Below are 22,608 nucleotides of genomic sequence, written 5' to 3'. Positions count from 1 at the left end.
CATGAAACAATCCCATAACTCTGAGATATTTCTCTTACACCACATCTATGTCTTGTAATTCATAATTAGTATGACTCAAGACATGATCAGTTATTTGTTGATGACATAATAATAAGTCACGTTAAGATTGAAAATATAAAAACAGTTGAAAAGAATCAAGGTGAACCCTTGTTCAGTTTGGGATCCCTCAGAGTTGAAGTGAGTATTTTGTGGAGTTTTCAGGTTAAATCCAAGTATCAACCATCAGTGATGTCATCATCCAGCAGTGATGTCATCGTTGGTTTGTGAACGTTATGAAACCTCCAGTTCAGATGGTCCGTCACCATCTTGCTAGTTCGGACAGTTTGGAGCAGGAAGTGACCATATTTGGACGAGCTGGGGGAGGAGCCAGCGGTGGATCTGACTGATCTGATTGGAAACCTGACGATACTACGTTCCGCCCACCGATAGCTATAACCTGACTGCACCACAGGCCTGTCAATCAAACAGACACGCCCCCAAAAACAGGTCTTCTTGAATCTTCTTTTCTAATGAATGAGGGATTATTTTCAGATGGACCTCCAGAAAACTAATAAGAAGGAGTGACTTTAGCTAACAACACCGAGATAACTGATGGACACATTTTATTCACTTTGGATTTGATGAGAGAAGTTGAATGGGAGTCTATGGAGCCGGAGGCTTTTTGGAGCCGACCTCTAGTGACACTCGCTGGTATTGCAGCTTAAGACACTTTGGCATTCACCTCACTTTTCAGACCCGGAAGCTACAAACGTTTATATGCAGTCTGTGGTTACAACATACAGATTTTGAAGGACATCTTACAGTGGTGGTTCTGATGATGGAGAGAAGGTTGTTGGTGGCCACGCCCATTCTGCTGAGGTCCTAAGGAGGTGTAGGAGGCTGTGCTGCTGCCTGTCCAAACTGATGAATTATAGGAAAATAACATGGGATCAGTGGGACCATGTGATGCTTTCATCAAAGTCAAGTACAACAATTCACTCAATAAACTAATGAACACTTTGTAACCACATGGAAACACACCAAACATCTGTTTTTAATACAGGAACAGGAATCTTACTCCATCTGGTGGTTGGATTAAATAATCTTGAATTACCATTTAGCAAATCACAGACATTTGTATCTTTCAAACCAACACTGAAACAGTTTTTCATGTGCAGTTATGATCTAAATGTAATGTTTAACAAAATCACACCCTAAAATATATGAATGCACAAGTTTTATCCAATATTTACTTTCTAATAATAAATCGGGCATGTGTGGTTTAGAACAAATAACTACGAGTTCATTATGTAGTGCCACATTTTACAAGTATAGTAGTTTTAACCTTTTTTCGATTAGTCAGAAAGCAGCAAAGGGACATTACACAGCTTTCACATCGAGGCCACGGTCCTGGTCCAGATTGGTGACCACTATACAGTGCATCCAGAAAGTATTCACAGCGCTTCACTTTTTCCACATTTTGTTATATTACAGCCTTATTCCAAAATGGATTAAATTCATTTTTTCCCTCAAAATTCTACACACAATACAATAATGACAAGGTGAAATAAAAAAAATTGAAATTTTTGCAAATCTATTAAAAATCTAAAACGAAAAAAAAATCACATGTACATAAGTATTCACAGCCTTTGCCATGACACTCAAAATTGAGCTAAGGTGCATCCTGTTTCCACTGATCATCCTTGAGATGTTTCTACAACTTGATTGGAGTCCTCGTGTGGTAAATTCAGTTGATTGGACATGATTTGGAAAGACACACACCGTCTATATAAGGTCCCACAGTTGACAGAGCATGTCAGAGCACAAACCAAGACATGAAGTCCAAGGAATTGTCTGTAGACCTCCGAGACAGGATTGTATCGAGGTACAGATCTGGGGAAGGGTACAGAAACATTTCTGCAGCATTGAAGGTCCCAATGAGCACAATGGCCTCCATCATCCGTAAATGGAAGAAGTTTGAACCACCAGGACTCTTCCTAGAGTTGGCCGCCCGGCCAAACTGAGCGATCGGGGGAGAAGGGCCTTAGTCAGGGAGGTGACCAAGAACCCGATGGTCACTCTGACAGAGATCCAACGTTGCTCTGTGAAGAGAGGAGAACCTTCCAGAAGGACAACCATCTCTGCACTCCACCAAGCAGGCCTGTATGGTAGAGTGGACAGACGGAAGCCACTCCTCAGTATAAGGCACATGACAGCCCACCTGGAGTTTACCAAAAGGCACCTGAAGGAGTCTCAGACCATGAGAAACTAAATTCTCTGGTCTGATGAAACAAAGATTGAACTCTTTGGCCTGAATGCCAAGCGTCATGTTTGGAGGAAACCAGGCACCGCTCATCACCTGGCCAATACCATCTCTACGGTGAAGCATGGTGGTGGCAGCATCATGCTGTGGGGATGTTTTTCAGCGGCAGGAACTGGGAGACTAGTCAGGATGGAGGGAAAGATGAATGCAGCAATGTACAGAGACATCCTTGATGAAAACCTTCTCCAGAGCGCTCTGGACCTCAGACTGGGGCGAAGGTTCATCTTCCAACAGGACAACGACCCGAAGCACACAGCCAAGATAACAAAGGAATGGCTTCGGGACAACTCTGTGAATGTCTTTGAGAGGCCCAGGCAGAGCCCAGACTTGAACCCGATTGAACATCTCTGGAGAGATCTAAAAATGTCTGTGCACCGACGCTCCCCATCCAACCTGATGGAGCTTTAGAGGTCCTGCAAAGAAGAACGGGAGAAACTGCCCAAGAATAGATGTGCCAAGCTTATAGCATCATACTCAAAAAGACTTGAGGCTGTAATTTCTGCCAAAGGTGCTTCAACAAAGTATTGAGCAAAGGCTGTGAATACTTATGTATGTTATATTTTCGTTCTTTATTTTTAATAGATTTGCAAAAATTTTAAACAAACTATTTTCACTTTGTCATTATGGGATATTGCGTGTAGAATTTTGAGGGGAAAAAATGAATTTAATCAATTTTGGAATAAAGCTGTAACATAACAAAATGTGTAAAAAGTGAAGCGCTGTGAATACTTTCCGGATGCACTGTACCTACACAGGTCCAACCTGGACGAATTATAATAAACTGTGTAGCTCAGAGCTCAGTCATTTCCCTTAACCTGCACCTTAAGCACCGAGCTACGAATCAAAAGCTGACTTCATTCCTTGGTCGTTCATTTTTAATGGTTGTAACACATACTGTCACAGAGGCATCGCAGATTCAAATAGTAACATCTAGAAATATCCATAAAACCACAGCTTGAACCACAGCAGCAGTTACAGTCCAAACAATAACCACTATAAGCCCAGCTTCACCATCACAGCCGACAGAGCAGCTGCTGCTCTGCTCAGATCAACAAGCTGAATACTGTCGGGGATCGGCCTGAACATAAAGGAGCACTAAATGCTCAACTTGTCACATCATCTCTAATTCCTGAAGTATCTGCAAAGTGTTATAGCTGAAATGGACCAGCACACTACTGTTCATGAGGACCAGAGCAGCTGAGTGCAAACAGACATGTGGTTCAGAGCGAGTGGAGGAAGAAAAGTATTGCCAGGAAACGCAAAAGATGTCCTTGAAGAATTATTGCCGTGACCCTTAAAGGGCTCTGGATTGATCCTTCATCCCACTTTAAAATTAATCTGGGAAATGTCCTCCAGGAATAACGCTCTGTAACATTTAAATGTGTATGTCTTTCCTACAACTTAACACCTTTATTACACTGATTAGTTACTAAAATGGTCAATGGCAGACAGACACTTTGACTTGGGACAGCACAGGTGAATTAGTGAGGTGAAGACTTTCATGTAATAAAATGAACCTTCCAGTTCAGTGACTGAACTTTGATCCTTTTAAAACCAACTCTGGTCTGTTTGCCCAGTAAATGCAGCTGTTATCCACTTTTAGTGAACCATTTCTGGAGCATGAAATAAAATGTATACAGAACAATCGTGTTAGTGCAAAGACGTGAACTCACTGTGGAAGGCCGGCTGACTCTGAGAGTGTTTATTGCTGCTGTATCCGTTCTGTCTGTGCGAGTGAGAAGGAGGTAGGGGGGCTGGCTGTGGGTGGGGGGGCTGTAAGGGCTGCTGAGAAGCCTGCTGCTGAGGAGGGGGCTGGGTTGGGGTCGGAGGTGGTGATTGAGTGACTTGACCCTGTGGAGATGGACTTTGGAGACGGCCATCACCGTCACTGCCCTGCAGAGGCAGCATGGAGCCAGGGCCGGGCACTGGAGGGACCACAGGAAACATCAGACCGGACTCACACTGTCTGACTGACACTGTCTGACACTGTCTAACTGACACTGTGACTGACACTGTGACTGACACTGTCTGACTGACACTGTGACTGACACTGTCTGACTGACACTGTGACTGACACTGTCTGACTGACACTGTGACTGACACTGTCTGACTGACAATGTGACTGACACTGTCTGACACTGTGTGACTGACACTGTCACACATCTTCCACTCATTATTTGGTTTTGTTTACCTCACTGTGTCCCAGAAGCTTCCACCAACCCGTCAAAATAAAAGCCTGAGCAATTTCTCAGCTCACAAATAATTTCAATAACAAGAACAAGAAAAGGCTGACCTTCGGGTGAAACAGGCAGATTGGGGTATCTGGTAACGGGTGGGGGTCCGTGGGGCTCGGAGGACAGCTGTGGGGGGGGCAGAGGTGGGCCGTAGTGGTCTGGAGGAGGCAACTTCATTGCTGCCTGGTGGTCCGACATGGGCATGCCGGGTGGAAGGTCCATCTGTATACAGTCATGGATGTATTCCTCTTTGATCAGCCCACCTGGTGCTGCTGCAGGAGGCAGAGGAAGGGGAGGTCAGGTGGAGGGATGCTTCTAAAGATTCACCGACAGTGTGGGACAAAGAGTTAAATACAACAGACAGACCCTCAGTTCATTCACAAATGTCCACCAGTGACTCTTGCAATTAACTGTCCAACTAGAGAAGAAAATTGTTGGGTCTTTCATTTGGTAAGAAGTCTCACTGAATATTTTGTCAAGTTGACAAACTAAAAACAAACTTTAAATATTAGGAAAAAAACAGGTGTCTATAAAAATGCACAAATCAAATTATTAAACAATAATAGACCCAGTTTACAATTATTAAACAATAATAGACCCAGTTTACATGTCGTTTTTTTCTCTTGTTTTTGTCAGACTGTCAATTACTGATGTATTAATATTAACAGAAAACGGTTCTATTTGTTGTGTTTTACAGAAATAAAAGAGATTGTGTAGTTCAATCAGCTTGTTTCTAAATACATAAATATATTTATATTAATATAAATGTAATATGCTCAGTGTATTCACTGATGAATGGACAGACTTGAGAGTAAAAAATAAGGCTGCGCAATGTTGTAATCCACATGAAACTACTATTTATATATTTATGTAAATTGTTTTTAATTCATATTATTAGTATTTCTGATGAGTAGTCTTTATTATGAGAAAAACTCTCTGGAACCTGTCCCATCCTAAAACCATCAAATACATAATAAAGTTCAAAACTATATGGATTGAAAGTTATTATTTATTTCTACAGATCAGGTGACATTGTTCAACTGTAGTGATGTGTCAGTTGTGAGCTTTATCTTTAACCATCCCTGCAGCTGTTACCCATCATGCTCTATATTTACTGCTTAGCAACAGGATCCCTCCTGTGCTGCCTCAGGTCCCAACTAAACGATATATATACTGTTATTTAGTTATTTAAGAGATACAGTGACACTTTCTTTCATTCTGTGTAGAATGCAATGCTCCATTAAATATGTGGACGTTCTCTTACGTCCAATCCCAATTCCCCCCTTGGCCCCGCCCCTCCATTCTGTCTGTGCCCATGTAAGGTAGGGTGTCCCGTTTCTCTTAGGGATCGAGGGGTGGTGGTCATGTAGCACTCCTACAGTGTTTTCAGATGCAGACTCCAAACAGACTGGTAAAATAATGTTTTGCAAACTAAGGTAACATTACATGAAAAATGGTCCATAAAATAAATAATGGACTTTTTTTCAAATTGTACCTTTGTGATAATAAAGCGATTTCTGGTTCAAATAGATTAACTAAAGTTTTGTTTGGGATGGCTGATTCTCTGAGATACACTATTTTGTCATCATACTGTATATTTTCATAAATTAAATAATAAAATTCCTGAGATTTACAAACTTATTAATGTTTAATTTAGGAGAATTGTGGCGACTGTCTATGGAACAAGTGGTGCCCCATTTCATGTTGGTATTATTCTAAGTTTACAGAGTTAAATCATGCTCTTTTTTACTCTGGAATGAAACTCACCTGAATTTTGAAGGCTGAGACCAACTGAGAAAAAACAGACAGAATAAAAAATGAAATCTTGACAAGATAGTGAAAAAGAAGGACCAGTAACATGCTCACAACAGGATGAGAGCTTGAGTTGAACAACACTTTTTAATTTTTATCATTAATAAAATTAGAGAGTACAGGTACAGAGGCTCTGAGTCAGATGTTGAAGTACGAAGCCGACCTACCGATGCCTGGTGATACCACCCTCTCGTAATGGTAGGGGTTGACGCACACGTTGTCATACTTCAGGTCGAAGGCATACTGGCAGAATTTGACGTGCTTGAGTTCGTTCTTGTGGAGGTCGGGCCAGCGCCACAGCCGAGCATAAATCACGTGAGGAAAGCCTTTTCTCCCTGCCACCTGGGGACAAAGCACAGTACCATTACAACAATACCTCCTGAGTCCACTGCACATCCCACTGTATCGAGCCAACACACCATTAGTGTACTCCTTATGATACTCTGCAAACCACAGCAGGAAAATGAGTACCTCCAGCAGCGGATTGATGACCTCAGACATCTAGTGTTTGGCTGCTGTGTGAATAAAACCAAGTTTGCTGAGGAAGAAACCATTTAATTACATGTCCTCAGACTGAAACAGGCACTGAAGCACAGTCCAAAAGTAGAGCAGTTTTGGACCTCAACACTACAACTGCCAATATTAAATATTGTATGTACTGAAGATGGTCACTGGATTTTAATACAGACGGTGAGAAAAAGGTGTGACAGAGTAAGCCCACATACTTCATTGGGACATTGAGCCTTAAAGGCTCATAGAATCGTGGTTATGATACTGAGATAAGGTGCAACAATACCTGCAGCTTGTATCCAAGCCTCCACACAGCTGACCATCATAATAATCATGTAATTGTTTTTAAAATGACGTGAAATGTGCAAAACTTTATTTTTTTCTTTATATAAATGATATTTCCATATTTGTACACGCACACCTCTGCTTCACAATAATTGGACCACATGTTGTGAGAATTTCTTTTGTTCCAAGACACAATTCATGTCTCTCAGTTATCCCTTAAAAGATATAAATAAGATACATGTAAAGTAAAAACACATGTAGTAACTAGTTCAATTTTTTTTTGCCAGTTCAAAACAGTGGCCTCATCAGTCCATCCAGTTAAAGAATAAAGACTTCTGAATTAAGATATGTACGGTTCTTCCTGTTAAAAGGGAGTTTATCCTTCCAGCTGTGGCTCTTGTGGGAGTTGTTGAGTTCCTTTCTATAATGTTGTATGGTTGTTTCATTAGAACCTTCTTATGTTAAGTGCCTCAAGATGAATTATGTTGTGATTTGAACTGAATAAACCTGATAAGTTTGATTCATTTGAATAAAATTAAACAAGAATTGAAAATTGTCACAACAATCCAAATCTGGCTTTCAAATTCCTAATAATAAAATATAAAGGTGAAAGGAATTGACATCCAGATGTGCTGTATCGTGTACAGAAGGCAGAACACAGTATGAATAGTGCAGCTGGAAGACGCGAGTTATCTAAATGTTGAAAATGTGGGACGTGGACTGACCTGCAGCCGTCCGTCCAGCGTCCTCTGGATGGTGACACACTTGCTGGGATGGACCCCGTTGGTGGTGATGGCAGTGATGAGCGAGTCCAGCTCATCCTTCTTCTCCTTCAGCTTCTTCACCAGACTTTCAATGGCCCGTTTGGCGAAGCCCTCGTTCTCTCCGCCCTGCCGGTGGCACATGAGACTGTGTACGATGCTGAGGCAGGCATCGTTGCTGCTCGGTGGGTTCACTGACATGATGCTGCTGTCACAGGACACAAGAGGAAGATTGGTTCTGCTTAATGAACAAGTAGTATCATCTCATACAATGAACAGACTTAAAGCGACACACACCTTGTCTGGATGGAGATTTACTGGTGAAAATATGGTGGAAGGGATTTTTGCATTTGACATATCCCCGGACCAGTGAGTGTCCCACACTAGAAATAAAAGGGGCTTACTAGAACCACAAAGGGGTATTTTTTCTTCGTCCCCATAGCAGAACCCTTTTTGGTTCCAGGTTGAACCCTTTGTAAAGGTTCCATTTGAAACCTCTACAGAAAGTTCTAAGTTGAACCATCTTTGAAACGTTCCATCCAGAACCATCTGAGAGGATGGACAGACAACCTTTGGTGTAATGGTTCCATCCAGAACCATCTGAGAGGATGGACAGACAACCTTAGTAGTAATGGTTCCATCAAGAACGCTCTCTGAGGGTTCTATCTAGAACATTTCTGCCCTCAGAGTGCTCACAAGAACCAACACAAGGGGCTCTAAAACTAGCCTTTTTATAAGAATTCCATCTACAGCCGAACCCTCGGGTCATTCAGGGAGAACCTGTTCTACAAATGATATATATTGTATATTGTAGTCATCCACACTGTGTAAAATGTAAATAAAACCAGAATGTGATGATTTGTAAATCATGTAAAGCCGTATTTAATAGAAAATAGACCAAAGACAACATATCAAATGTTGAAACTCAGAAATGTTGTTGTTTTATGAAAAATATATGCTTACAGTGGGTACGGAAAGTATTCAGACCCCTTTACATTTTTCACTCTTTGTTTCATTGCAGCCATTTGCTAAAATCAAAAAAGTTCATTTTATTTCTCATTAATGTACACTCAGCACCCCATCTTGACAGAAAAAAACAGAAATGTAGAAATGTGTGCAAATTTATTAAAAAAGAAAAACTGAAATATCACATGGTCATAAGTATTCAGACCCTTTGCTGTGACACTCATATTTAACTCACATGCTGTCCATTTCTTCTGATCCTCCTTGAGATGGTTCTACTCCTTCATTGGAGTCCAGCTGTGTTTAATTAAACTGATTGGACTTGATTAGGAAAGGCACACACCTGTCTATATAAGACCTTACAGCTCACAGTGCATGTCAGAGCAAATGAGAATCATGAGGTCGAAGGAACTGTCCAAGGAGCTCAGAGACAGAATTGTGGCAAGGCACAGATCTGGCCAAGGTTACAAAATAATTTCTGCAGCACTCAAGGTTCCTAAGAGCACAGTGGCCTCCATAATCCTTAAATGGAAGAAGTTTGGGACGACCAGAACTCTTCCTAGACCTGGCCGTCCAGCCAAACTGAGCAATCGTGGGAGAAGAGCCTTGGTGAGAGAGGTAAAGAAGAACCCAAAGATCACTGTGGCTGAGCTCCAGAGATGCAGTAGGGAGATGGGAGAAAGTTCCACAAAGTCAACTATCACTGCAGCCCTCCACCAGTCGGGGCTTTATGGCAGAGTGGCCCGACGGAAGCCTCTCCTCAGTGCAAGACATATGAAAGCCCGCATAGAGTTTGCCAAAAAACACATGAAGGACTCCCAGACTATGAGAAATAAGATTCTCTGGTCTGATGAGACCAAGATTGAACTTTTTGGCGTTAATTCTAAGCGGTATGTGTGGAGAAAACCAGGCACTGCTCATCACCTGCCCAATACAATCCCAACAGTGAAACATGGTGGTGGCAGCATCATGCTATGGGGGTGTTTTTCAGCTGCAGGGACAGGATGACTGGTTGCAATTGAAGGAAAGATGAATGAGGCCAAGTACAGAGATATCCTGGAAGAAAACCTCTTCCAGAGTGCTCTGGACCTCAGACTGGGCTGAAGGTTCACCTTCCAACAAGACAATGACCCTAAGCACACAGCTAAAATAACAAAGGAGTGGCTTCGGAACAACTCTGTGACCATTCTTGACTGGCCCAGCCAGAGCCCTGACCTAAACCCAATTGAGCATCTCTGGAGAGACCTGAAAATGGCTGTCCACCAACGTTCACCATCCAACCTGACGGAACTGAAGAGGATCTGCAAGGAAGAAAGGCAGAGGATCCCCAAATCCAGGTGTGAAAAGCTTGTTGCATCATTCCCAAGAAGACTCATGGCTGTACTAGCTCAAAAGGGTGCTTCTACTCAATACTGAGCAAAGGGTCTGAATACTTATGACCATGTGATATTTCAGTTTTTCTTTTTTAATAAATTTGCACAAATTTCTACATTTCTGCTTTTTTCTGTCAAGATGGGGTGCTGAGTGTACATTAATGAGAAATAAAATGAACTTTTTTGATTTTAGCAAATGGCTGCAATGAAACAAAGAGTGAAAAATTTAAAGGGGTCTGAATACTTTCCGTACCCAATGTATGTTGAAATTAATACCAGTAACACTTTTCAAGAAAGTTGGGACAGACACATGGGATGGATGTGCATACACAATGACCTTGACCTTTGATCACCAAAACAGAATCAGACCAAGAGAGCTGTTGTGATAAATGTGAAATATTACATAAAAAAAAAAAAAAAAAATGATGGACATGAGGTCACAGTAACTCTGACCTTTTGAGCCTGCTGTACCTACACATGGACCTTCATCTTTGACCACTAAAACCTAATCAGTTCATAGTTGAATTCACATAAATGTTTTTGCCAAATCCCTCAGGGCGTTCCTCAAATATCGCATGGACAAGGATGGGAGGGGGTGAGGTCACTGTAACCTTCACCTTTGACCCCCAAAATAAAATCGGTTCATCCTTGGGACCAAGTGAAAGCTTGTGCCAAATTTAAAGAAATTCCATCAAGCCTTTCTTAAGATATCACATTTACGAGAATAGGACAGATGGACGGACAGACAGATGACGGACGGATAGACAGATGGACAGATCCATTGACAACCTGAAAAACTAATGACTGTTGAAGGCACAGAGGCACAACAACAGAGACCTCCACTTCATACACTGGACACAATTAGGTGAAAGTGAGGGAACCCCACAAATTTTATTTAAATAATTTTTTTTAAATAAAGTAATTTCGAATTACTCTTTAGTTAGCAAAAAAAATCCTGCTGACAACGGAAACCCTCTCGTTCAAGCCACTGGCCCACCTCATTATTTGTACAAGCGCTATAGTTCATTTAAAAAAAAAAATTAAAGAAAAATTAATATAAAACAAGGAACAAATGTTAAAGATAAAACAGTTCAGCCTCCACCACACTGAAATAAGATTCTAGGTTTTGTTTATCTTGATTCTCTGAAATTTCTGATCTTTGGTCACTTAAATCCAGCTTTGGATATCAATTCATCCACAGACAACTGATTCCACTTGTAGTCAGGGATCACACAATGTGTGAAAACAGTGAAAGGGTGTGAACAACTCATAATAATGAGTTGACACTCGAATCGTAGAGACACCAGAGTAGTTACTGATGATGGTGGAGACGTTTAGTGGAGGAAGATGTGGTCGATGTGCAGGGAGGACGGCTCTCAGCTCTCAACCTCCCCCGACACTCTGCAGTCAGCGACTCAGTGTGTTCTTCTAGCCATGCTGCGTTCAAATGGAACACGTGAGCTCGTGGTTACAACATGGGAGCTCATGTGCACCGTATGCTTGGCGTTTAAGTGGTTAAGTCGTAACATCGTTGCTGGGCAACAGCAACATGGATGGCGTCTAGAAGCCACAGACGCTAACAATTTATTAAGCTAACAGGGAGTGAAAAGATGAGGCCGTTGGGAAGATCAACATTTTCCTCCGATGTAGACTATAATCTAAGTCAGACCTGGGCATTGTATGGCCCGCGGGCCACATCCGGCCCTTTGGCTGTCCCTGACTGGCCCGCGTGAGTTTAATGGTAAATTAGGAATCAAATGTAAATAAGTGTACATCAGGCATGTGTAATCCAGGTAAAGTTCAGTAGCCTAATTTACAGACATTCCCTAAACGTCTCACCACGCGAGCTAGTGGTCTGAACGTCCTGGCGGTTGCACGTAGCAGAGCCCTTAGCCACGCCTCCTCCTCTCTGAACCACCACTCACCTACCGGAGACCCTGCAGCTAAAACAGGTGCAGGAAGCAGATCTGGAGCAAAGTACGGCATTTTGAGATTCCCAAGAGATATCGAGTGAATTTATCAGTTTTTCCAGTTTTACCTGCTGAGCCGCAGCAGAGCTGTGGAGGGAGAAGTTCTCACCGGGACCAACTCCGTCGGGCGTTTCTTCCCCATTAAGTTGCTACCTGAGGTTAACTTGTTAACTAAGTTGTGTCAGAGACTTGTGAGTAATCTACCTTGAGGAACATGGCAAAGTAAAAACCAGTCTTTAATTCAGTAAGTCAGTAATTATAAACCCTTTTTAAGACTTGAATCATTGGTTGTGTGCTTTGTGGGCTGGAGGTGTCATTGCTCTTATACTTATTACTAACCCTTCTCTCACTGAACAAAAACAAATAACTGAAAAACACAAATGAGGTAATTACACTTCAAACAAAATATCAATAGCACTTACTACATTTTTGTATAAAGTTAATTTAATGCTGTTCTTTGAAATACTGCAAAAACATGCTCATTTTCAAAATCTTTTTGTGAAAGTTGATTGAATTGTGATATAATGTTGACGTTTTTAAAATGCTTGCACCACATTTTAATAGCCTAATTGTAACATCTACTACTACCAGTAGCAGCTAATAAAAAAAACATACAATTTACTGCTTTTTATAAAGACATAAATAATATTGAGCAGAATGGAGTTCAGCCTATTGGGCCGGCCCTCTACAACAGTCCCAGTTTCTCATGAGGCCCCTGGGGAAAATTAATTGCCCACCCTTGATCTAAATTATGAAGACAAACTCTAGATGACTAAAACTACAATATATTAGCTTAACATCCAACGAAAAATGAACTTCCATGACCTCTGACCTTTCTGTAAACGTCAGCAAGCACGTCACAACTCGTGAACTCGAGGTTTAAAAGAAAATTTCTAGTTCCGACAATCTGAATACCACAAGAGGGCGCCGTTCGCATGGACTCTTCTCTGTACACAGTGAATACGACACCATCTGAACGCAGCATTAGTCTAAGATCTGCTTCAGGTCCTCTTTAATGAGCCTTTGATTGAAGTCCTTGTGTTTTGGCTGGACACAACCAGAGCAGGATCAACATATCTGGGATATATTTCTGTTATCTGGCTTAACTAAACCTAACCAACGTGATCACACTGAGCGTTGACACAAAGATGGTTACCAACATAATAAGGGTGGAGTTTGCCATCACAAACATGGACAAGTGTAACAGCAGCAGACGAGGAAAGGACAGACTATAATAAATTTAAAATTAAACACATAATCCAGATTAAAAACAGCACAGCTGCAGCGGCCAAATGCAGGAAAGACAACTGGGAAAAAAAAATCCTAGAGTTAATAAATTCATAATCTCCCTTCCCCATCATCAGAGCACAAGCAGACTACAAGTGTATTCTATTAAATTAGAGGGTTGCCAGTATGTATTCTTCAGAATGAGATGAATGACAAGTTCTCTCATACAAAAACGTTGTTTTGGTCTTGTGGAGCAATCAAAACCTACAAAGTAAGAGAAAAATACAACTAACACAAAACAGGTGGTATATAAAAGTTAAAATTCACAAAAAAGTACCAAAAAAACTGTACGAGTGCAAATGTGAAAATTGCTAAGAGTTGGCTCAGCGTGGGACTCATTATCTTTCAAAGAGCCTCACAAGGAAACACATCTTTCTCCAACATTCAGTGTTTGGGCCAATGTGTCCCTGGTTCCTGTGATTACTTCTGGTCTGCCGGCCTCAAGTCAACCATACAGTCTGCCAGCACAGAGTTCAGCAGCCCCCTGCCTGATGCTGCACCCCAACACAATCACTATCCTGAGCCACTTGTCTGGCTTTCAAAAAGCTCCCCAAAAGGAAGCATCAACGACACCGTGCCCTCGGTTGCCCGACGCCTCGGCCTCTTCGTTGTCTCGATACCATCGAGGCTCCACTCCCTGATGAATGGCCCACCGATGGGCCTCGGGATCTCCTCACAATATCTATGTGATCTTGGCAAATTTCCATAAATAAAATACCCCTGTGTTTGCAGCTCATGCCGGCCCAGACCGCAACCGCACTGCCACCGTGGGCCACTCTGTCTGCAGCGTTCACATCAGCGCACCGCTCCCCGACACCGTTTCTGACAGCTTGGACAGAAAGTCCTCAGTTGTGTAAACCACCTGTTGCTTCAGCAGTCTGGGTGGCTGGTCTCAGACCATCTCAGCGGTGGAGCCAGTGGATGTGGCGGTCCTGGGCTGGTGTGGCTACACATGGTCTGTGGGCGTGAGGCTGCTGGGATCTACAGCTTATGGTAGTGATGAACGTTCAATTCACGGGAAAAAGTTGTAGTGGACATTCCTGCAATCAACATGCCACCTGGACACGCTCTCGACACTTGTGACATCTGTGGCTTTGTGTTACGTGATAAAACTGCACATTTTAGAGAGGCCGTTTATTGTGACCAGACCGATGTGCATCTGTGTTTAAACAACATATTCATGTGCCACACCTGTCAGGTGGATGGATTAACTTGGCAAAGGTGAAGTGCTCACTCACTCACACAGTCAGTATATACAGTACGTAGTCGCAATACACCCGTGGCCCTCAAACGATGAGGCCAGTTGTCATAGGTGACAGGGAAGCAAACCAATCACAGCGTGACATACATGACTCTCCCAACTTCAATATTTTTCTCCTTTGAATTTAGTTTCAAATCTGAAATGTACTTTTACATATTCAGTGTGCAGAGTACACTTTTATATACAGATCATGATTTTAAACAGTAAACTGAACAACAAATGAGGATATATCCGATTTTAGATGCCATTGGGGTGTTCCTGTGTGGTAGCTAGTGGCGCTCCACTGTGACATCACCCACCGGTTTGTAAAATATCATTTTTGAAGATTTGAGTTTGGCATTTAGTCCGTCACCATCTTGGCTTTTTTTAGGAGCCAGAAGAGCCCATATTTGGACGAGCTGGGGGGGGGAGCACGTTGACCCCCCACCTACAGCAGAAACCTGACTGCACCGCAGGCATGTCAATCAAACAAGCCACGCCCCTAAATATACCACTTTTTGAGGCCCAATATCTAAGGAATTATTAAATTATTTTCAGATGGACTACCAGAGGACTGATCAGAAGGAGTTTGCCTTGTAGTCTTTCATGAGAGAAGCTGACAGGAAGTCTGTGGAGACAGAAGCTATTGGTATTGCACTTTAAGTCACTTCCGCATTGGTTTGATGTTTCACACCTGGAGGCTACGGCCATTTTTTTAATACGCAGTCTACAATTGGCTATTATTCATTTAGCCCAGCACAAATAAGCCCCAAAATAAGCAAAGGCTGGTAGAAAACCAGCTCCAACTATATTTTACAGCAGCTCGGTCAGCCGGGGCTTTCTTGGTCAGAGCAGCAGAGACTGCATATTCTCCTCCAATTTTAAAATGAAAAGTCACACAGACTTTAAATCTAAATTTTGCAGTCAACACAGTTGAGAAGTGCATAAACTACAGGGCTTATTAGCTGTGTTTGTATGAATCTTCTTCATTTGAAGGTACTGCAGTAGGTAAGAGCCCAAACACTTGGTATTGCTTCTATACACATCCTGCTGTCCTCCTTACCTGGTATTAAGTTGGTCAGCCAATGAGTGACCAGAAAGTTCACTGGCATCATGATGGCCCAGGTCTGAGTCGTTCCCTGTCCAGAGAACAAAGAGACCAGGAGTTAGTGGATGAGAGCTCAATGTGTAAATCCAACAGTTGTTGGAAACTATCAAGTGGTACACAAAGTATTTAAATGCTTTACAACGGTGAAAGTTGTAATACCGCAGTAAAGCTGCATTGTAAGTACAGGTCTGCCATGTGAGTACTGCAGACACAGATTTAAAAGACAGAAGGGTCCAAATCTGTGCAGAGGAGGCAGAGATGCGCTCACATCACATCACTGTCTGTAGTGCAGGTCAAGCTCCAGCAGCAATCAAGTGATTAACATTTTCGTTAGACCATCCAGCACAAACAAACATAATGTTGATGGCATCACTCAGGATGTGTAAAGGCCATCCAGAATGAATGAATGAAAACATGTGATACCTCTGGAGGGAATCTGCTTTGCACAAGAGCATCAACCACAGGACAACACATAATCTGATAAAACAACATAACACCGTCAGAAAAAAAGCTAAATTAAAACATCATTAAAAACATCCACATAATAAAAACATAATAAAACAGGCTTGAGTAGTAAAAGTAAACTTAACATGTAAAACTGGTGGGCTGTTCCTTTAAGTAAATGTAAATTAGTAATATCAGCAATATATTCTGGCCAATATAAGATTTGTATCTGATTGGTATTGGATGACTGAATCATTATTTCAGATGCCTTTACATTTAAGTAGTTTTAAAGAAGACGTCCAAGCTTATTGCAAAAGCATATTCCACATAAGTCTTTAAAGTTAACTTTGCATTTGTCACCTCTGTTGTACAGATTTATGAAACAAATACTCGCGCAAACAACGTGTATTGGGGCAAGTAGCACAAGACTTTCACAGATTTCCAGATAATTCTACACAAATTGTTTGAAACACTTGTCTGTGTCAAACTCCATGTAAACACAGAAAGTAGCTGCCTGGAAACGAACAGCACCTCATGTACACCAGCTTTCCTTTAATGTTGTAGCAACTACAGGTGGAGCTAATTTGAACTCATTTGTAAACAGTTGGAGGGTATAATCTGTCAAATTAAAATGAAGCAGCAGTTTTTTGTGATATTTTAAATTGTAACGTTACCAGAACTGAAACAAATAGTCATGTATGACTTTTTAAAGGCTAAATTACTAACTGAGAAGATAGATTGAATGAGTTGAATTGATAATAAAAAAATAATCATCATTTGTATTCAGTGTGTGAATACATGTGCCAATTTACATGGCCCCTTTGTAGACCACAGCCTGATGTGTAACATGCTGCATATTTGAACTTCTCGTTTTTCTCTGAGTTGTTTCAAAACTCAAATTTGCATTTGCAACCAGTGAATCATGTCCCACTACATAACCTTTTATTTCAGCATGATATGTAGACAGTGTTTGCTGCACATCCTACCCCCCCCCCCCCCCCACACACACACACACACACACACACACACACCATTATTCCATGTCTCCTCTCAAACACATTGTCCGTGGTACAGGCCCCAACCTCTACAACAATGTGAAACCCGGAGGGCATCACATGAAAACTTGCATCGATGTGTCAGGAAAGCCGAACCAGATGAGCCGTCATGTGTGTGCCTCCTAAAGCCGGAGGAGCCCTTTCAGGCCATCCACGTCCCCTTCAATGACATCCCGTGTCTATTAACATGCGTCACCAAGTCCGCTGTCTCAACATGTTTGAGACACAGCTGATATATAACAGATAAATACAGATGAGGCATGAAATCCACGTCCACTTCAAGTTTAACCGATAGAAAGCCAAAAGGCGTGAAGAGCCCGGCAGACGGAGCAGACATCGGTCAGTGTGAGCAGCGACACGGAGACACGGAGACACGGAGACAAGAAGGAGAGCAGCAATTGTTGTGGACAAAAGCAGGTTACAGTAAGCAACAATTTAGCAGGCTAATCTGACTGCCTGCCCGTCCTATTCTTACACACTGGTGGGCTGGTGGCGATACTGGCCGAGAAGGAGAAACGACGATCGATATAAATGATTTCTACTTACACATCAGCCGGGCTGGAGAGGACAACTTGGACAGAAAGATCGCTATGCTATCCGACAATTGCCTCAAGAGTGGCACTCAGATAGCGCTCCGTGTTGTGTGCTGACCGGAGCTGCTGTGTGTTTATAGCCCTTTGTATCGGACCTGTGTGGCTCTGTGCTCACAGGGGGAATTTTCTGTGAATTCCTGTAGTGGAAGGAGCTATGTTTATTTCTCACACGGTGTAATACGCTAGCTCGGTGTTTCTCAGTTATTTTATCCTTTTATCAGCTCACTGCCACCTCGTGCATCTTGCCAGTTCCTCTCGCGCACACCACAATAACAATTGGGGGGGGGACGTCGTGCGTGTCTGTGTCTCGACATACTGCAGCCAATAGGCGGTCAGGTCTCACAGAGACTGCCGCTCTCGACCAATGAGGCAGCAGTTCTCACGGCAAGACCGCTAGCCCGAGTCTGTCTTGCTCGTCGAGATTGACAGGCCCGCGAGACTGTTTTTTTAAAGTGGCGCCGCCACTTTTTTTTTTATATACAGTCTATGGGCGCCGCTGAGATTACCCCACACATACACACACACACACACACACACACACACACACACACAACTCCACTCTTTTATGGTCAAAGTTAACAACAAAACTATTACCTTATCTTTTGTTTACCATTTTTTTCAGCTGTGATCTTCAAGTAGTGATAATGGAAAGATTTAATGCATATGTAGTTCAAACGTAGACAATTTACAAGTAGGCCACAGTGGGGTAGTTCATGTGTGAATTTTATTTGGAGGAGCATGAAGGGAGGGCCACATGTATTCAGTAACAAAATTAAATTAATACGTTTTAGAAATCAACCAGGATTGTTTTTATCAAATGATATGATTGGGGGGACTCAGCCTGAGTGCACAGGACTGTATGCTGGATGGGTGTAAAACTGTCAGTAAATATTATTTTGAAACAGTTTGGACCATGACTACCTTTCAGAAAGACTACACAGAAAATATGTTGGTTACCAGAACTGTGAAGACAAGGTAGCTCTCATAATACAATGGCCAGATGCTATATCTTTATCTAACAGATCTGTATTACCTAATAATGCAGAGAAAATAAACTCAAATTTGGTAACAAAACAGGCAAAATAGATTGGTCCAGTAGTACACTTAAAACAAATTGCTAAACTGCAGTAAACTAAAAAATATCTGGGTTCACAGCGTGAGCTCAACCTGGGAAAATATACAGTTTGTCTACTGGCAAGCACACAATACAAGACAGAGAATCTAATTTCCCAATTACTCAACATTGTCATGGAAATTGATGAGCACATTCAGGCTCCCGCTGGGATGATCACTTTCTACTCCGTCAATGATCCGATTGCCTTTTTGGACCGTGTTGCTTATAAGGAACTAAAAAACAGGTAAATTATCAACAGTAATTGTCAGGGGAAAACCTTCCTATTATGGAGTGAAACTTTTAATGAAAACATCCGCATGTTAGGAAATGAGCAATAGAAGACAATATGTTACATATACTTTATAAACATTCATTATCATGTTGTGAATATTTTCTTTTAAATCGGAAAATCACAAGCATTCACAGCTGAAGTTGAACATATCTGCACTTTTTAATATGGAAATAAGAGTCTTTAAATTTTCTGAAGTCATCGAGAGTCATTCAGATCACATTTGCTCTCGCAGGCCAGAGAGCAGAAGGCGTGAGGACTGATTTCCATTTCTAAGACTAGGTCCTCTGTGCCCTTAGAAGAGTTCTCCAGCAGCAGAGACCTGTCCAGAAGATCTCCTTCTATCCTGCATGTTGTTACCAGGGCAATCCTTTATAATATTTTGCTCCTGGATAGAAGTATTTATTTTACCTGTAGAATCAGTGTGTGAAATACGAAATAACTGTTCCTCTGAGTACAAAACACCTCTACCTCTTCATCATACGCCATAATGTATAATCTAGTGATTATATCAATCTGATTCTGTTTTTCTTCCCCAGATGATAAGAATAAACCTATTTAAAGCTGCTTGATGAGAAGCAGGTAACAGCTTGGGCTTGTATCACGACAAAAGCAGTGTAGGACATCAGCAAGTCATTTAACAAACATAAGTACATTTCAAAGGAAGACATGTCCTCTTGGTGTTGCAGTTTCCCGTGCTGACATGTCCCTCCTGGTGAGGACAGCTCACAGTATTGGCTGTGCAGCGCTGCAGCAGGAGGCTCAGGGTTTGCTGGGAGAGCGGGAGGTGAACACTCCTGATGCCTCCAGCATGGTCTTTCTCCGCGCAGTCTCCTTGGCCACATTGTGGTTGAGTCGCCTCAGACGTTCCTGGGGACCGAATAATAAGGTTAAGTTGTTATTTGTCGAATAACATTGATAGTAATACTAGTAGTTATAGCAGAAGTTGTAGAGGCAGAGTGGTACTTGCGGTGGCAGTCATATAATATTGGTATTAATAATGGTACTAGAGTATTTGTAGTAAAAAGTCATGTCAGTGGGAAGAATAAGAACCATACATGCTACAGTAGTAGCAGTCAGAAATGGAGTAACACAATTATTACTGTAAAATAAAAGTAGTTGAGGTGACAGCAGAAATAGTGATAACACTGGTATAGTAGTGGAGGCAGCGTTAGCTGGAATATTTAAAGGTGCATGAACTGAATCTTTAGCCACCAGAGGGCAGTAGAACAAGAAAGGCAACCATTTGAGGTGTTGTTTGTGTCCCCCTGTAAGCCCAGCATTCTCCTTTTAACTCCCCGTTAATCCCCTGAGGCAAATATCTGACTTTATATTTGCTACGTTTCTTCACTATGTTCATTCTCTACTCTCTGATGTCGTCTGTCTGCTGTTGAGCACATAGTGTAGAGTGGGTCGGCTACCGGGAAACCACAAAACAACAAGTTGAAGTTGTTAAAAAGATCTGGAGTGCTGATGAAAACAGGTAGCCCGGTGGGAACAAGAGTCAACTTCACTGCATGAATATCTGGTCTCAATATGCTCCACAGGGAATCATATCACAGTCATTCCATCCTACTGGGTGTAAACCTTGGCTTCGTTTTAACCAATCAGCAGGCACCGAACCCAGCCAACACTCCACCACCGCTGCAACCACCCACCGTGTACACCAAAGTGATTTTTTTTTTTCTGAGTTAAGGATTTTTTTTTTTCTTGCCTAATGAGTTAGCACAATGCTGAATATGCCTACCACCATCAGATAAACCTCTTTGCATGTCATAGTATTCAGAGTTTTCTAAATGTGGTGTGTGGTGAGACATCCCTGAACACTGAGCAGAGCACCAGAATCCGGAACCAGCTGAGGCAGCTAACCTACAGTTTAGCCCTATGCGAACTTGAATGTGAATAATGTAATTCAACTGTGCAGCTCTTCTAGACTTATCAAATGATTTCAGACCCAATGGATCAATTTCTGAGTGAAACAATAAATTTCATGGGCGTTGTGGCACAAAAAGCAACAACCCCTACTGTTGCCCCTTTAACTTTTTACAGCGGTATAGTAGGGGGACCCTATGACAAAACTATGTGTCAACAGCGTTTTTTTTTTTTTTTAAAAAGGTGGCTGGAGTGTCCTTGGGCAATAAAATGAACCCTGAGTTGCTTCCCGTGGCTGGTGAGCACCTTGAAGGGCAGCTCTGATGTCATTGGTCTGTAAGCAGGTGTGAACAGGAAACACTGTAAAGCTCTGGAGACTGCTAAGGTCCCCGTTTATTTACTCTCACTTGACAGGAGAGACAAAGGTTTGGACCTCCAGAAGAAGCCCCACACTGACCTGAGCGTTCTGCAGGATGTTGTTTACCAGCACGACTCTACGTCTTGCATTCAGCAGCTTCTTTACATAAGGGTCCAGGTCCAGAGCCACCTTCTGATGTTCGTTTATCCTGCATAACTCTGCACAAGATAAAATCACAAATGTTATTTAGTGGAGCTACTTCGTAAATGTAATATTAAAAACGTGTTAAAATATATATTTTTTTAAAATGTAAAAGCAGGCCATTACCTGTGGCCAGATTGTCAATATGTTCTCGTAATTCTACCTGGCTTTCTCTGCAAGGAATAAAATGATTTCATTCATCCAGGGAAATAAATAATACCAAATAAAGAATGTAGCACAATAAATCAGTTTAGATGCAGTACAACGATGCAGCTTCATTTAAAACCGAGCAGATTCCCTGAAACAAACAACACTCATCAAATGATGAAGGTGTTGCGGGTTCAAACAAAACATCACATGATGGGAAGTGACATGACAATATTTAAAACACGTTGAAAACTAAACACTGAAGAAAATTTTAGACGAGTTTCGTATTTAGAGCAATTTTATTTTCGGTTATTAACAAAACCATACACAGGTCGGAATCAGGGAAGTCACGAGAGACTCAGGGGATTCCCAAAGATGAATTAGTTCGCGCAGATGAGTTTATTGACGTTTATTAAGGATCCAATGACAAATGTAATTTACCTGACTGAGTGCACATGCAAATCGAGCTGCTGGATGGCTGGTCTCAGGAGGTCGAGCAGCCCCTCGGCGACAGCGTCCTTACCTGAAGAAGCCTCGACTAAAGCCACTGCAGCCATTTTAATCAGCCGTCAACACAGCCAGACAGGAAGTGACGAACCAGTGAGTCCGCGTCACGAGAAGATCTCCATTTTCTTCGTCAGGAGTCACTTCAGCCAGCAGCTCCATTTT

The 22,608-nt window shown here is 42.0% G+C and overlaps 2 protein-coding genes across 5 annotated transcripts in view; both read right to left on the bottom strand.

Moving 5' to 3' along the window:
• The window catches only part of smad10a (SMAD family member 10a), a 29,926-nt gene extending 11,715 nt beyond the window's left edge, over positions 1-18,211 (bottom strand). The window contains exons 1-8 of one of the 4 annotated variants that reach the window (XM_069176007.1): positions 17,912-18,211; positions 15,822-15,897; positions 7,890-8,133; positions 6,537-6,711; positions 6,325-6,348; positions 4,617-4,829; positions 3,997-4,248; positions 823-921 (exon numbers count right to left, since the gene is read on the bottom strand). In XM_069176007.1, coding sequence (XP_069032108.1) covers positions 823-921; positions 3,997-4,248; positions 4,617-4,829; positions 6,325-6,348; positions 6,537-6,711; positions 7,890-8,133; positions 15,822-15,897; positions 17,912-17,915 — 1,087 coding nt within the window. In that variant the 5' untranslated portion in view covers positions 17,916-18,211. The remainder of the gene's footprint in view (positions 1-822; positions 922-3,996; positions 4,249-4,616; positions 4,830-6,324; positions 6,349-6,536; positions 6,712-7,889; positions 8,134-15,821; positions 15,898-17,911) is intronic. The other 3 variants (XM_069176009.1, XM_069176008.1, XM_069176010.1) reach the window with 3 other exon arrangements.
• Positions 18,212-18,660: 449 nt separating this feature from the next.
• Positions 18,661-22,588, bottom strand: snapin (SNAP associated protein). Its single transcript, XM_069175875.1, has 4 exons — positions 22,381-22,588; positions 21,919-21,965; positions 21,691-21,809; positions 18,661-20,231 (listed from the first exon to the last, which is right to left on the bottom strand). Exons 1-4 carry the CDS (start codon positions 22,494-22,496, stop codon positions 20,124-20,126), a joined length of 390 nt encoding a protein of 129 aa, XP_069031976.1. The 5' UTR covers positions 22,497-22,588; the 3' UTR covers positions 18,661-20,123.
• Positions 22,589-22,608: the final 20 nt, after the last annotated feature.

This window comes from Embiotoca jacksoni, unplaced genomic scaffold (assembly GCF_022577435.1).
Source record: "Embiotoca jacksoni isolate LCO1_2020_lvr unplaced genomic scaffold, fEmbJac1.0.p SCAF_7, whole genome shotgun sequence".
NCBI classification, from domain to species: domain Eukaryota; kingdom Metazoa; phylum Chordata; class Actinopteri; family Embiotocidae; genus Embiotoca; species Embiotoca jacksoni.
This window is presented reverse-complemented; position numbering and strand designations above follow the sequence as displayed.